Below are 17,580 nucleotides of genomic sequence, written 5' to 3'. Positions count from 1 at the left end.
GAACAGCCAATAAAGGTAATATAAGACAGAGGCCAAACAATATCTTAATAGAGAGAAATACAAAGCAACGAGGCGGCCACATAGACATTCTCCTGCCAATTAGCTGCTCTCCTGTTTCTAACCCAACCATCAGTCCAAGTTTTAATGTCAATGTTGTCACACCACACAAAGTATTCAAGTGAAACACCAAACAAAAACCTACAAATGATGCCGCGTGTACAGCCAACACACAAGATCTTTTTGATGAGGTGGAGGCTTCCCCCCATACACTGCTGAAGACGAAGCATCGGAAACAAAAAGAAAAAACTTGCACAAAAGTAACTGAGCCAGGGCCAAAAGAAGCATTTCTGCCCCCATTCAGTACTCCATGAAACAATGATATTTTGGCCCTATGTAAACAAGAAAAAAACATAAGCAAACGCAAATTGAACCACCTGCAAACTACTGATGCACTCATGTAGCTTCAATGTAAGTTATTATACAGCCTGCAGTCTGAATGTTCATGCCCTCAGCTACAAGTTGAGTAGAGGAGTAGAACTAAATGTGTCCGGTGGCTGGACAAATATAAGGGGCACCCAAGGCAGGGTTGCTGCTCCCTCAACTGGCCTGGAAGCTGGAATTACCAAATGGCAAACTAAGGGTAGGTAGATGAGGTATGTGTCCGGGTATTTAGCACCGTAGACATGTGCAACCTCTGTCTAGCCCAGGATATATCTAGATATACTGTCTATTATATACTGAGCTTTCTGCACCAACCTTGAGATTCAGCAGACCTGTAAGAGTAACGAGTAAGAGTAATGACCCAAGCCTTCTAGTGATGTTCTGGCCAGCTCAGGAGTGGTGGGTTTGGGATAACTTTGCACATGATAGTTGGGTTGCAGGCAAGTTTGGGTTGAGCTCTTCCTTTTACTCTCCCTGTCAGTAGTCTCACTCACCTCCAGTGAGCAATTTTTATTATTTTAAGGATTGAGCCTGATTGGACCTGCCCCTTGTAATGTTATGGCAGGGCGGGTCTATAAATTCAAGGGTTCACCGGGTTATGGTCAGGGGTGGGTAACCGTGTTAGCAGGCAAGGTTAGGATTGGGTGCTGGTAAACTTTTTGTCAACCGGCACATCACTAATGCCTTCGATCTTGACCACCAAATCTCTCCATCTGAAATCATCGAAAGTACCATTATGTTTGTCACAGAAATAATTGCTACAGTGCTGAGTTTTATCTAATGCTGTTGCAAAAAGTACTGATATTTATACTGCCATGTAATGTGAATATAAATTAATAACAAATTACTCTTGTATCATGTATTTGATTATATACTGTATACGGAGTCAGCTCCTAAACTCAGGGGCCAAATACATACAAGAAGTGGCATTTCTAGCCTTATTCTTGTTAGGCTTTAGTTCTCCTTTAAACTAGTTTATGTGGACAATGATATTTAACACGGCAACAGGTAAGGACAGGTTTCATGCCAACAAAGCACTGATATAATGAAAAGAAAAACAGAATATCCTTTTAAAAATGGGATCAAAGAGCAACTGTCGAATCTGCAATGTGTTCCTCCTACATGTTCTCACCCAAACACCAATATTCCACACTGATATGTGAATGGAAGAAACACAGGCTTTAAAAATTTCTCCAGATAAAAAAAATGGAGAAATTTCAAAGCTGCCCATCATTATAGCCCAGTTATAGAGCCACACTGCCCACACCAGGCAAGGCAATCAGACCTCTCTCATTCACAGAACTGAGTAGCAGGGATTTTTCATGACTTGGTATTTTGCTCTACAAAAGCTATGGGGCAAGCAATTAATGTAGATGAACATTAAAGCTGCTAATTATTACCTTAATAGGAAAAAGCATGATACAGGGGCTTCTTGATCATCCCTATCCCTGTTCACTACCTACTGTAGCTCAGAAGTCTAACTACACAGAAAAGCAGAGAATAAGTGACCTGACTAATGCCCAACAGGAGAGGGACTTCTTGTTTGCCAGTTGTATATACATTGTGCCAGGTACACACCTACTATGATAATAAAGCAGGTAGCACTGTCCTTTTATCATAGTTAATACATCCGTCAGATTAACTTTACTCATTATTGACGACTCATTAACTCTATATACATGCACATACATTCAGCATACATTTTATATGCACAGGTATGGGACCTATTATCCAGAATGCTTGGGACCTGGGGCTTTCCGGATAACGGGTCTTTCCATAATTTGGATCTTCATCATACCTTAAGACTACTAGAAAATCATGTAGCTCAACAGGCTGGTTTTACTTCCAATAAGGATTAATTATATCTTTGTTTGGATCAAGTACAATGTACTGTTATTACAGAGAAAACAGGAAATCATTTTTTAAAATTTGTATTATTTGATTATGATAGAGTCTATGGGAAACAGCCTTTACATAATTTGGAAGTTTCTGGATAATGGGTTTCCAGATAACGGATCCCATACCTGTACTTACACAAATATCTCAGTAAGTGTTTAGGCTCCCGATATGCCGACCAAAGGCAGGCAATATCAGGCTAATACGATTGTTTGGCCCTGGGGCCAAATGATCAGATTACAATTTCGGCAACAGGCGCCACCAGGACAAGCACCACATCAATTAGCCAATGTAATCTTCAATCCAATGGGAAAATCAAACCTGCCTGATCAACATGGGCTTGATTTTCGGCCTATCAGTTGGGAGGCCGTTTGAGGACCCCTTACATGGGCAGATAAGCTACTGAATCGGTCTAAAGGACATGCTTATATCTGCCGTGTATGACCTCCTTTACTTCCAACATCATCTGTAATGGAACTCAGGAGAGCTCAGGTACAGTATTCTTACTAAATAATAGAATATAAGGTATCCCACCACCTGGTTCTTACTGAAGGACTTTCTCTTGGACACATGATATCTTCTTACATTCTTGTTATACATATTTGTAGGTGTGAATTACAAGATTTACAGTATATTCAGTACGGTTCATGGCACATGTGGGGAAGTTATATGTAAAGTGTTTGACATGCAGTATTTTCTGGTGATTTCCCACAACTGCATGCACCTTTCCCCCAGGGATATAGTACACACTGCCTTTAGTCAGCCATAGGTAATCACCATGCTTGTGCAAAGCCTTGAAATCACCTAGACAATTGGATTATTGGAAATTGCTTCCTTGCACATTTTTACACATTCAGTTGGCTGAGAACAGGGGATTACAAGAATTTTCAATACTTTCAAATGTTTTGTAAACCACAGGGGGTGCAGTGTCAAAATACCATTTCTGTCATTGCCCAAGGCTAACCGTAACAGCAGAAAAATGTCAACGCTTGCTGATACAGAACCATTTTGAAAATGCACACCTATGTTTTCAGGCCAAAACCCACAGCAGTACCTGCATTTTACCTAAAAGTGTAAAAAATAAGGTGTGTGCCCATTCATGGGCTGATATAAACTTCCAATTCAGCCCCTTCAGACTGAGTTGCAAAGTTACTGTGTATGGAGGCTGCCCCACTGGGATCTGTAACTGTTGGGTTTGTTACCCTTGTTCAAGGACTGTATTGGCTCATTGATGTAGTTCTCTTTCAATGGGTCTGCACAAGACATTAAAATCCAATCACTGGTGGAGGGCCAACAATTGATCAGCAGCATGTAGGTAGCAAAAATCTGCTTTACATCTTTATACTGTATGCAAGCACAGCTTTGTAGAATACATACTCATAAACAGCCCCCAAAATATACTGATAGTTTTCAAATATAAAATAGTTTCTAAAATAGTGCAAACTAATCTGGGCATATACAGTACTGTAAAGATGGCCATACACAGGCAGATTTCAGATGCCAATTTGGCCCTTTCAGACCAATTTGGCAGCTTATCTGCTCATGTAGGGGCCCTCTGGTTGGCCTGCTGATTGCTATCTGGATGAAAATTGGACAAATATTGATCAGCCAGGTTTAAATATCAAGTTAGGAGAACCACTTTGCTGTCCTCGTCCTAAAATCCTGCATGTCTCGGGCCAATATCAAGGAAAGATCCAGTCAATTGGCAACCTCAAACAATTAAGTAGATCTTATAGTGCATGGCCAGTTTTAGATCTACACATTTGATGAGGTCAACAAATTATTGGAACCTTAGGCGATGTAGCCACTTCTCTGGATCAGTTTTGGATTATTTGATCATTTGGATCCAGGGCCAACAAAAAGATCATAATGGAAGCCCAGGTAAGATCTCTCAGCAAAAGACTGCATCAGTGCCCGAATCAGCACTCACTCAAAGGAAATTTCTCACTTGCCAATAAATATCTGCCTCATTTTTGGCTGGGAGAGGCCACATTTGTAGCTTTTATCAGCCCAAGTATGACCACCTTAACTGGGAAAAATATACTAATTAATACTTTTATTTCTTTGCTTTACTGGACGTTAACATTTAGTTAGAGGGGGTGAAAAAGTAAAAGATAATACAATTACAGAATTTTGAAATTCCCCGTTTATGTGGTAAAGGAAAGAAGTAATACATTCCAAAAATTCCAAAAACCTTGAAAATGCCTGGAGAACTAAATGTCCCCTTTAAAACACACACACACACTCACACATATATAGTATATAAGCAGGAATCCAACACAATAGACAAGCATTGTCAAGAGATAAATATCTTAGTTTCTTTTTCTACTCATAATGCACATAGGCAGCAAAACCCTGAACTAACAATTCGCCCATTATTCTACTATGAAGACAAATATTTCAAAAAAAAAAAAAAAAGGAAGGCATTACAGTGTCATAAATGGGGTTTTTCTTCCTTCGAACAGTATGACCACAGTATGAAAAATAAATATGATTTTATTAAATGAAGCCATGCGTTTGCTTTTCCAAAAAACAGGAACATCACCTATTTGGTGCAACGGAGAGAAAAATGAAGACTTTCTGTATCAACCAACCAAAGACCCAGGCAAGCACAGGGGCCATTTACTGCTTTAGAAGCTCAACTAGCCTGAGATCACATGTTATCTGTCCTCCAGTTGGCTTGTATGTGCATTTTAGCTTTCTACAGACTGCAGGTAGCACAACCAAAAAAGTAATTTCATTCAAGTGAACGTCCAGTCAATTTAAAGGGATACTGTCATGGGAAAATAAAAAATTTTCAAAATGAATCAGTTAATAGTGCCTCTCCAGCAGAATTCTGCACTGAAATCCATTTCTCAAAAGAGCAAACAGATTTTTTTTATATTCAATTTTGAAAACTGACATGGGGCTAGACATATTGTCAATTTCCCAGCTGCCCCAAGTCATGTGACTTGTGCTTTGATAAACTTCAATCACTCTTTACTGCAAGTTGGAGTGATATCACCCCCCTCCCTTTCCCCCCAGCAGCCAAACAAAAGAACAATGGGAAGGTAACCAGATAGCAGCTCCCTAACACAAGATAACAGCTGCCTGGTAGATATAAGAACAACACTCAATAGTAAAATCCAGGTCCCACTGAGACACATTCAGTTACATTGAGAAGGAAAAACAGCAGCCTCCCAGAAAGCATTTCTCTCCTAAAGTGCAGAGCACAAGTCACATGACCAGGGGCAGCTGGGAAATTGACAATATGTCTAGCCCCATGTCAGATTTCAAAATTGAATATAAAAAAAATCTGTTTGCTCTTTTGAGAAATGGATTTCAGTGCAGAATTCTGCTGGAGCAGCACTATTAACTGATTCATTTTGGACAAAAAAAATTTTCCCATGACAGTATCCCTTTAAATCATTTTGCCACCTGCCCATAGAGCTGGAAAATCCAACCAGTAGGAAAACCCTCAGAACCAACCCATTTGCTTAGATCAGTCCATCCAAGAGTTGTTTTTAACCAGATATTTCCAAATAATGAATATACCAAATATTAGGGAGAGAATAATAAATGGGTATGCCCCACATATTTGTCGCCGTGGCCAATGAAAAGAGTGACAAAATACATTTGAGGGCCCTATCATATCTGAGTTTGCATCTAGAACATTTCAGTGCCAATCCCACATAGAATATGCATACATTACAAACAGCATCAACTATGAAGCAAATATAGATGATAATAAATGATTTAGTAAACAAGAAAACACAGCAGCTTGCCAGCTTTATTTTGATGCACAGGGAGTAATATATTGTGCTCACAATGAAGAGGTGTGGCTGGTATTCACTTTGTTAAATGCCTGGCACACCTGAGTTGTGATTCACTAAATGGTGAGGGCACTCCCTGTTATTTAGGCAGGTTGGTTACTGATTAGAGACCTCAGACGGCAGGAAAAACAAACGAGCACCTAGATGTACCCCCAGCCTCCGATGCATCTGGCCCACAAACCACTACACAACCTCCAGATGTTTGGCACCTATGAACTTGAATATACACCTGCTGGAATACAGTCGGGCACTGCACAGATATATCCGCAATTAAATGGCACTAGCTTATGCTTCTTTCATTCTTTGGAGACTTCTGCATACTTTGTAAGACTTACATCCCAGTTCTGTAGATGTTGGGGGAGGCACTGAAATCATAGGTGAGCCCATTAGATTACTAAATCGCTGAGGGCAAATTATGGCTTCAATCCTCTCCTTTGCTATGAAGCGCAGCAGGGATAATTCAATTACCATTACACTTTAACTTTTTTCTGACCAAATACATTGTTGTTTATAATATGAAATAGAACTCTAAATCTAGGCCTTCTCCAAGCCTAATTACACCTCCATGAAATGGTCCAGGAGGCTCTCTCTCACTATTTTATAGTTGGTGACCGGTTTATCTACTTGATACTGTGTGCTTCACTATTTGCCATTCCCTTAAAGGAGAAAGAGTCCAGAGGTCCGAGAACGGTGATGGCAAATGGGGTGCTTTGTCTCCAAGGGTTAGGGCACATAGGTAGATTTGGGGAGATTAGTTGCCCGACAACAAATCTCCTCTTCTTCAGGGCGACTAATCTCCCCAAACTGCCTCTCCTGCTTTCCCACAGGCTAATATTTTAATGGCTGGCGGGGTGGCACTCGGAGCGATTCGTTTTCCGAAGTCTCCCAAAGTTTCCTTGTGAAGCAACTTCGGAAAAGTAATCGCTCCGAGTGCCATCCCGCCAGCCATTTACATTTTATCCGGCAGGAAGGCAGGGGAGGCAGTTCGGGGAGATTAGTCGCCCGAAGAAGAGGAGATTTGTCGCGTGTGCCCTGACCCTAAAAGCACAAGAAAATACTTCAGCAGCACTCCGATTATGGTGAAAAAATTGTTGCTTTATTCATGCCTCAAGCTAAGCGACTTTTCGAGCTTTTCCAGCCCTTCCAAGCTGACCCTAAAAGCAATTTCTCACAATACCCAAGACTAGCCAACATGCAAAATGTATTGGGGGGGAGAGAAGGGGGTGAGTACATGCAACTACAGTATTAACAACCATAGTTACAGTGCAAAATTCACAGTTATACCATATAATACAGTGTGTAACAGCTCAGTTATATTGCAATGTCAAGTGAAGTCCATGTCAGTTACATAGTACACAGAACAGCTTGTGATAAAGGCTTAATTTCCAAAGCCCTTCTTATCAGACAATTAATTAATTAATTTGGCACACTTGTCTCCATGCTTGCTTCTAGAGATGACCTTTTCTACATACAGGCCTAGCACAACTATAAATCTTGTAATATTAGTGACAAATGTCCCAGGTCACCTAGATTAAAGCAGAACTAAATTCTAAAAAAAAAAATATATGGCTAGAATTGCTGTAGTTTATATACTGAACTATCAGAGCAGTTTAGCGCACTATTTGCCACAATCTGGAAACTGCAATTCCTATAACCTGCAATATTCACTTCTTAAGGTGTCCATACACAATCGCCAAACGAGAGGATCTCTCCCCGATATCGGTGGGCGATATTGGGCTAACCCAATCGTGGGCCGTAGGGCCCAATGATAGGATAATATGGACGGGTGGATCACGGGACCAGATCAATGAACAGATGCAATCAGCAAACGGGTTTTTTATCCCCGCCCGTTCAACATTTGGCCAACTCTTGGCCAGATATCGATCAGAGAAGCCCGTCGGAAGGCCAATAAGCTGCCGACTCTGTCTGACGACCGCTTTTATCGGCTAGGCATAGAGTAAATTTCCTAATTGCAGATGACTTGAACCAATGAGTGGAAAACCACCTATTTAGTGGATTAGTCAAACATCCACTAGCCTTAAGAGTAATGGTCAGTCTTATTCAAAGATTAGTTAAATTGAATTTAAGACATGGTTACAAGCGGTGTTGTGGTGGAAATTCAAAGCCAGATTTGCTCCCCTAAGGCTGTGTGAATGAGCACAGTGATGGCAGCTTCAGAGGCTCAGAGAGAGGCTTGGGGCATGACCTGCGGACACAGGCTAAGCACAGGGTATAGGATAGCATCTTCTATTAATACATCCCACAGTTGCTATGGTACACTATGTTCTGCTAACAAAAGAGGTTTCATTGTGTTACTCTTTTATACCTGCTCTTCTTTCTTACAAAGCTTTCAGTGTGACAAAGCCCATGGCTCTCCGCTTGGCCCCTAACCTTAGCTCTGTGCACCTCTGCTCCATGCGTTTCACATGTTGGGGAAAGAGAGTTGCTGTAGATTAGATGTATCTTTACTACCAGCCACAAATTCTCAGATTCAATAAGAAAAGGTGTTTTGTATAGGGATGCACCGAATCCAGGATTCGGTTCGGGATTCGGCCAGGATTCGGATTGAGCCGAATCCTTCTGTCTGGCTGAACTGAATCCTAATTTGCATATGCAAATTAGGGGTGGGGAGGGAAATTGCATGACTTTTTGTCACAAAACAAGGAAGTAAAAAATGTTCCCCTTCCCATCCCTAATTTGCATATGCAAATTAGGGTTCGGATCCGGTTCGGTATTCACCCGAATCTTTCGCAAAGGATTCGGGGGTTCGGTCGAATCCAAAATAGTGGATTCGGTGCATCCCTAGTTTTGTATGACAAATTTATCTATCCAATGTTTAAAGTTCAAAAAAGAAAAAACAACATTTTTCAACGTTACTTTTACTTTTTGCAAGTGTGTCCCAGTCACTGGTTTAGCAGGGGTGGGCACTCTCCTTTGGTGAAATAATCTTCCTTTTGGTGGCTGATGCTACCCATCTATACATCATCACAGGTGACTTTCATAAGTCGTTAAATGCATTAATAAAGCACTAAACGTGTTTTGAAGCATATGTGATTATAAGGACATCAATGGGCACATGTGAGTAAGACACTCAAAGTGTAAATAAATGAAAGACCAAGACCAAGTTGATGTCGGTCTGTTACTTAAAGGGGAACTTTAGCGAAAATAAAAAATGTATATAAGCATCATACTGAAGAAAATTTCTAAATACAACCAATTAAAAATTCTGCATTGATTCTGAAATAATCAAGTTTGATTCACTATTCCTCTCTCAGCATCTGTTTCTCTTCATTCTGTCTTCATGCAGCAGTTGGGTGTCAGATATTCATTGACAGTTAGATCCAATATATCTTATAGGGGGGCTCCTTTCCTAGCAGATGAATTAGAGCTCACTCAAATAACTGATTCCAGTACAAACAAAATGTAACAAAATAACTGCCTTTTGCACAAATTCTGCATGTAGAGAGACATGATGTCTGGTGAGTTTAATAGAGTGACCTCTTATACATCTTCTAGGCAAAAGGAGCCCCCCTATAAGATATATTGGGTCTAACGGTCAGTGAATATCTGACACCCAACTGCTGCATTAACACAGTAGTAGCTGCAATGTTCAGAAATATAGCTTTAAGACTAGGATACAATAGTGTCTGTAGAAATACAATTCAATTGGTGAAAGAGGATATTTTCACTGAAAGTTATAGGGTAAAACTTTAGAATTAGCTTTGAAAAAGAAAATGAAATGTTCTGAAAGTTTGCGGTGATTTTCATCTTAGTAAGCCAATCATTGTATCACTTTTACACCATTTTTGTTATGCTAGCAAAAGTATTACCCAAAAACTATTTAGGACATAAGGATACTAAACTGCAACGACAATGGACAAAAACATTTACTATTATGTGAAACAAGCCATCCCCCTGCACTAGTCATGTATTCATTACATCTGATTTTACTTGTTTTATGGGTATATACAGGACAGATGGAAAACATCTGTATGTTGGGCCACCTGGGCTAATACAGGTAGATCTGGCTATTAGGAGTGAGTGTGCATTATACAACAAATATCTCTCTTTTCCTTCTTTTACCATAACAAAAGGTCAACCAGAAGGAAGTGTGAAGCCTAAATTGGCCAGCAATGTTCTTTATACGTTTGCTTTTACTTTCTTTTTTTTTTTTTTCAGGATGTGGAAATGGAAACTTGTGCTGCTGGTGGAGTGTTTGCTTTAACACTGTGTGCGTCTGCAAGATTTTTCAGGCTTGTTTGCAGAGAAATGTGACTTCCTAACAAGCTCACTGTTTACGAAAGTCAGAAAGGGTGAATGCAAAGCAGTGCTTTAACTATGCAGGTATTAAAAGTCTGGTGCAAATATTCTAAACCCTTTTATTGACAACAATGCCTAAAATGCAACCTCTACAATAGCCAGGAACAGAACAAGTCCCAAACACCCATGTGAATACCATATTATGGATATTATGCCACGGGATGCTATACCGCGGAATGCTATACCATGTAACACTATACCGAATACCGCGGGACACTACACCCCGGGACACTATACAGCATTGCTCAATGACAACTAGCCACTATCCTTTCAGCAATGCTGCACTTTATTCTCATCTTGTGCCGAAAACAATATGAAGCAGAAAGTCTACAAAACATAAGCAGCAGGGAGGCAGTTAAATATGTGGGACATTATTGCCTGGGAGAAAAGCTAGGGGACTGTAGCCAACAAAAGTTATAATAGTGTATACGTGGAAAGAGAAGGCAAAAAGCCAGAGCAGGGAAGAGGAGGATTGGGGGAGAGAGGAGGTCCGTTAAAAGGTACAGTAAGAGGCAATAAAAGCACTCACCCATGATCACCTTGTACATGGAATACATGGAATACATTATATAGAATCAATGCACAGCCACTGCTGGTGTAAAAGGGGTTTCTCTGCAAGATTGTATGCAAAAACACATTGCAAAGACATCAAAAGTATTTTAGCATTCCTACGATGTTTAACCAGTTACAGAATCTATCACAGGCACATAGTTTAGTTTATTTTTATAATTTCTCCCTTTAAATTGTAAGCCTTGGTGATCAGGCCCTCCAATCGTATTTTCATACTGTAAGACCCAAATGCGAGACAGCTATTTGTTAGAAACAAATGTAAAGCACCGGGTTACTTGCTGGCACTTTATAGGCAAATGATGATGGCAATGTGTTGCATGTGTATGGAACTGATGTATGGAAACAAAGAACAAGGTCAAAGAGCACAGGGAGTTAAAAACGAAATAAGAACCTAGCAAGTATCAAAGAACTCTACATGTAACTGCCAAACAGAAAATAACAATGAAGATATAAAAAGGAGCTTTACTAATAGCACTGATATGTACAGAAGTTTAGTGACTCAAAAGATATAATCCAGCTCTCCCCAAGGCACATACCGTATATACTTGAGTATAAGCCGTCCCGAGTATAAGCCGACGTACCTAATTTTACCTCCAAAAACTGAGAAAGCTTATTGACTCGAGTATGAGCCTAGGGTGAGAAATGCAGCAGCTTCTGGTAAATTTCAATCAAAACATTGAGAGTTTCTGCTCCCATTGGAGGTGCCGGCATCTCTTGAACACCGGCGAATATCCTTCGAGACTATTCTTGGACGCCGGCGACCATTCTTGGCGACCGTTTTTACGCTTGACCCGAGTATAAGCTGAGGGAGAGTTTTTCAGCATATTTTGGGGGCTGAAAAACTCGGCTTATACTCGAGTATATACGGTATATATAAATACGGCCCTGCTGAAACCACAGGTTTCTTGCCTCACATCACTACAAGCAATGCATTAGCCCAACCAGGCCTACCATGTACAGAGGCAACAGGCAAAACCCATTTGATAAGCAAGGGCATCTTAAAGGAAAAGTAAAGCTTAAATATGATGTTTTGTGCTTCTGTACCAGCCCAAGGCAACAACAACCCTTTAGCAGTAAAGACCTGTGTCTCCAAAGATGCCCCAGTAGCTCCCCATCTTCATTTCTGCTGATTCACTGCACATGCTCCGTGCTGCTGTCACTTACTGAGCTTAGGGACCCACTAACATTATTGATATATTGATATTCATTTTTAGGGTTTAGTTCTCCTTTAAAGCTAGGGACACAATGGGATTGACATTCTCAATTGACTCAGATGCTGCCATGGTGCTTGTCTATATGCATTCAACATCCATTTGTGATCAATGTGCAATGTGTGCCCACAGAGATTCCAGTATACAAGAACGCGTGTGTGCATGCCTTCACACAGACTGACATAAGCTGAGACCAATGATTACTGTACATAAATAGCACATTAAAGAAACACAGTTCTCTATGTTACAAAGCAGAGAAAAAATGGCTGCCTCTCCAGCAATGTCATTCTCTGCAAATGTAATACCCTGCCAGTGTGCCAAGTGCAAAAGGGAAAGTGAAGGAAAATCCTTGCACTGAAAAGCCCTAAGCAGCTTAACCCTGACAGAGAGAAAGCACACGGATCCATCATGTTGAGGAAATCACAATATAATCGTAATAGGAACATGGGGATCATATAGTTAACGTAACAGCACTGAAGAAATACTTTACTAGCAAAATTGTAAATAGCATGCAAAGGCAATGTTTTGATAGATGTATCTCTTTAAAGGTCCAGTAAGATATTGAAGAACATTTGAAGTGTATGAGAATCTGTCCATCCAACAACTACAAACAATATATTGGCAACAAATGTCCTGTTTTGTAAGAGAGAGGTTTACTATTCATTCTATAAAGAACCAGGAATTGACCCTGTTTGGCCACTGTCTCCTACACAGCTGAACTGCAATTTGTACACTATAGTGACCCTGACTCTAACACCTTCATTGTTGGAGGTTATTGCTCCTTTAAATTCCCCTTCCAAACACTCTTTCCAATTGAGTTGCTTTCTGATATTTCACCACAGAAAGACTTTTTTCAATTGCTTTCCATCTTTTATTTTTTTTTGTATCATTTTTCCAAAATTGAACTTTAAACTTTACTGTCCCTGTCTCTAGTGTTTCAGTCTGGCAGCTCAGTGAGCCAGGAACATCTGACCTGTTACAATTTGCTACAATTAGTTGATTTAATTGATACATTTAGTAAATACATTTCCAGTAGGATCTATGGGGAATATAAGTGCAACTATTGTATCAAGTCTAACAGCTGCCTGTAATGACACTCAGGGATTCTGCTCAGCAGGGACAAACATAAGAAATGGATCAACTAAATGTATCAATTTAGAACAGTTAAAGAGTCGGCGACCCCACTCCCAGAGCTGCTTTAGAAGGTGAAAAATTAAACTTTACACTTCAATATTAGAACATAGAAAGTAATTGGAAAAAGTATATTTCTGGTGAACAATCTGAAAAAAACAAAACTGGAAAAAGCACCAGGGCAAATTCGGGGGAGATTTAGTAGCCTGGCGACTATTCACCTCTTCTGCGGGGCGACAATCTCCCCAAACTGCCTTCCCCGTGCCTGCTACCTGCTATAATGACAAAACGCTAGTGACAATGCACATGTGGCACTATATGATTTCCGAAGCCACCTGAAGTTTCCTCGTTAGGCAACTTTGGAAATTGAAGTGCCGCAAGTGCATTATCGCTAGCGTTTTGTCATTATAGCAGGTAGCAGGCACGGGGAAGGCAATTTGGGGAGATTGTAGCACCGCAGAAGAGGTGAATAGTCGCCAGGCTACTAAATCTCCCCAAATCTGTCCGTGTAAGCTCCCTTAAGGTTATCTGTAAAAGCTATTGCAGCATTTCTTCAGCCCTGTCTATTCTGTGGCTCTGATTTGTAGGCCAATGGCAGACATGAGGATCACATCTCCTCTTCTGTGGGTGACGAATCTCCTCCAACCAGTGATAAAGTGATGCTAAAGCTTGTGTCGCCCCTAAATTTCCTTATGAGGATTTGAAGCAGATTAGTTGCCCCAAAAAAGAGAAGATTTGTCACATACAACTAATCTCCTCCTCTACCATTGCCCTTAGAAAAATAGAACAGGAGTCGGTTCTCTTTCAGTGCTTTTAACCAGCTGGTTTCTGCTAAATTGTCTGAGGAGTCGGAACCAGGAGTGCAGAGGATGCAAACTGACAGATACTACTTTACTAATAATTACATTTACAAATAACTTTAAAATCTCAGTCAACATTTAATAGATGTATATTGATTACTTAGAGCATTATGCCAAAAGAGAGAGTTTTGGGCAGAGTTTCCCATTTAAGTTTTTGTTTAGCTGCAAGTTCCTTGAAAATCATCCCTGCTCTAACACAAAGTAAAGTGATATACAAAAAAAAGCATCATCCGGGACAAGTAATGGGGTGTAAATATGGGGGTGTGGACCCTACAGAACCCATGGTTTTTTATGCGAATCCATGGCCTGCGTTCAGCTGGACAGACACCTTATGTAATGTGCAGTTTTATTGCAATGCACACGAGATGTTTCAAGGTCTGTGATGCAGGAAACACGTTGTGTGGATTACAATAAAATTGCACATTAGCAGTAATCCTGTCCTTTTGTCCCCCTCAGTCATGTTACTTGTTGTATAGATGGTGTTGGGCTGGAGCAGCAGTGGGACATACATAGGACATACATAGGACATACATAGGACATAAATCCCATAGACTGGCTTTGAGTGTAGAACTACAGTGTGTGAAGCTCAGAGGTCGAGATCTGTTTACAGACAACAAGCCGGAACATGTGGGGGGCAATGGTTTTGTCTGTGAGACAATTATTATTATTATTATTAACATGTATTTATATAGCGCCAACATATTGCGTAGCACTGTAAAGTAAATGTGATTATACAACTAAATCACATGAATTATATACATAGAATATATTGAGTAACAAACATCACAATCAATACAGGTACAAAAGGTGAGGAAGGCCCTATGCATAGGAGCTTACACTCTAAAGGGAAGGGAGTAATACACAAGGTGTGGGAGTGGACAAGATGGAATTAAGTGGGTGAGAAATGTGGTACTGTATGTGGTGTTGTGTTTGGTAGTTAAGCAGAGTGAGGGGAGGCTTCTTGAAAGAAGTGCGTTTTCAGAGATTTCTTGAAAGCAGAAAGGTTGGGAGAAAGTGGGACAGACGGTGGGAGAGAGTTCCAGAGAGGGGTGCAGCCCTTGCAAAGTCTTGAATGTGATTGTGACTTGTGTAGAGATGAGAAAGACGTAAAGGCCCCAGGATTGTTGTACAAAGACTCCCATAGCTGTGCTGCTTCTGCTGCTGCTGCTGAGTATCAGGGAATGATTGGAGCAGTGACATTTAGGGAATGAATTGAAGGCACAAGATAAAGAGATACAATTGTGTAACACTCCGTGTATATAGTTCTAATGCTGCACAGTAACACAGAGTCCAACAAGACGTAATACTAAGGAGTCAATACTGTGTGTGAGGAGGATCCCGGTGGCTCAGCTCATGTCTATGACACAAGTGTTGGGATATTTGTGCAGCTCTTGTTGTTCAACTACAACTCCCAGCAGCAGCAGCAACAGGTGGGATTTCCCTGACTATTATTCCTGAGCCCAACAGACTTCCGGTATGAGGGGATTGTGGGAGTTGTAGGAGCACAAACGTCACTCACCTTGTGATCCACAATGGAACAGGCCATGTCCCGCACGGCCCCCAGGCTCAGCTCCCCGGGCTCGGGCAGTACGACGGACTCGCGGCTCAGGCCGATCTGTAGTTGGAGGGAGAGGCCGGGGCCCGCGGGGCTGGGCGGCCGCATAACCGGGGGGGCGCTCATAGACAACTGGGGGGCTGCCACGAGTCAGCGACACAACCGCGCCCCTCCTCCGGGGGGAACACACGACGCTACAGGCGCGACACACGCACTGGCGGGACACTCAATCCCCTTCCCACTCCGTCACACGCACCCGCCGCCGACTCTTTCCTCTCACAAAACTTTCACTCACAACAAGTCCGAGCGCGGCCCACACGCAACATGGCGCCACGAGCGTCCCCTGCCGGACACGCAGCTGTATGACATCATCACGGCGGGAGACTCAGGAAAGCGGAAATTGTCCGGATGCACCGGTCACATGACTGCATGACACGCACGAGACTGCGCCATTGGACGCTACGTGCAGGGACGTTGTCGTTTCCAAGGTTTCCTCACACGCCTGCACTAAACAGGTGATTCGTTTTTAAAGGGGAACTTCGGCCTCCGAACCAAAAAATCGGACTATTTTGGCCTTTTCAGGAAAAAGCCTAAAAAAAATCTAGAGTTTTCTCTCTCAAGTTTTTCCCTGATGTGATTAATTGGAGCTTTTTTTAATAATAAATAAGGTCAAATCGTGGATTGTGGTTTAATCAGGAATAAAATATCAACAAAATTCCCTTTTTGATAAATAACCCCCTTAACTTCTTATTTGGACAAATTATAAAAAAGAGAAAGTCATTGAAAAAAAGATTTATTTCTGGTTAATGATCTGAACACAAATCAACTGAGAAAACTGCTGGAAAGCTGAAAAACCCCCTTTAATGAAAGAAAAAACCTCTTTTCTATTTACGTTCATTACGTGTTTCCAGTGTTTTTATGTTGTACAAATGGGACAGATATTGCTCAAGTGTAATTCTATTTACTATGAGATACCTCCCAACTGTCCCTTTTTCAGTGGGACAGTCCCTCTTTTGACAGCTCAACCCGCAGTCCCTCATTTGTACTGGAAAGTCCCTCTTTTCTCTGCACTGAACAGCCAGAAAAAGAAACAAAGTTTCTCACTTAATTGGCTTTTAGCAGAGAGCCCAGAACAGCTAACAGGTGCAAATAAGAGACTTTGTAACAATTTTGAGACACAAAAACACAGTTTAGATAAGGAGAAATATTTTCAAACTTTCATAACCTGCCAAATTTTGTAAAACAAACATGGTAATTAGGGGGTGTGGCCACAGAAAGGGGTGTGGTCCAAAAAATTGCTGCGCTACGTGCGGGGAAGAAAATTTGTCCCTCTTTTTACTTCCAAAATGTTGGGAGGTATGGATACAAGATATAATGGACACTGGCTTACCTCAACCTTTTCTCTCCACGTAGCACTCACGCCATTATTTACTCAACTCCCCTCAGGCTTTTTGGAGAAAAACTTTCATTTTTTGGGGTTTTTTTGTTTTTAAAAACTTAAATTTTCTAGATTTATTAAAGCCCTAGGCAGCAAAAAGCTTGAATCTGAAAATCGAGCATCTCAGACCTGTCGAGGTTGTGTATGTCAATGGGAAAAGTCCAAATTCTATTGGGAAGTTTTTGTGGTCTGCGCTGGAATGAGCCTGAAAATCCAACCTTTTTTTAGTGGATCCGGCATCTCAGAACTGTCGAGGTTGCATATAAGTCAATGGGAGAAGTCCCGAAGATATCTTGATCTGTGCTGGGTTTTGTGCAATAATCCAAAGACTATGTTTTTTCCTATG

At 41.1% G+C, this 17,580-nt stretch overlaps 1 protein-coding gene across 1 annotated transcript in view; it reads right to left on the bottom strand.

Moving 5' to 3' along the window:
• Positions 1 to 16,622, bottom strand: part of prkd1.S (protein kinase D1 S homeolog) — a 42,313-nt gene extending 25,691 nt beyond the window's left edge. Inside the window, exon 1 of the mRNA XM_018232192.2 lies at positions 15,761 to 16,622. Coding sequence (XP_018087681.1) covers positions 15,761 to 15,922 — 162 coding nt within the window. The 5' untranslated portion in view covers positions 15,923 to 16,622. The remainder of the gene's footprint in view (positions 1 to 15,760) is intronic.
• Between the last annotated feature and the right edge of the window lie 958 nt (positions 16,623 to 17,580).

The sequence above is a fragment of the Xenopus laevis genome, chromosome 8S (assembly GCF_017654675.1).
Source record: "Xenopus laevis strain J_2021 chromosome 8S, Xenopus_laevis_v10.1, whole genome shotgun sequence".
Classification (NCBI taxonomy): domain Eukaryota; kingdom Metazoa; phylum Chordata; class Amphibia; order Anura; family Pipidae; genus Xenopus; species Xenopus laevis.
This window is presented reverse-complemented; position numbering and strand designations above follow the sequence as displayed.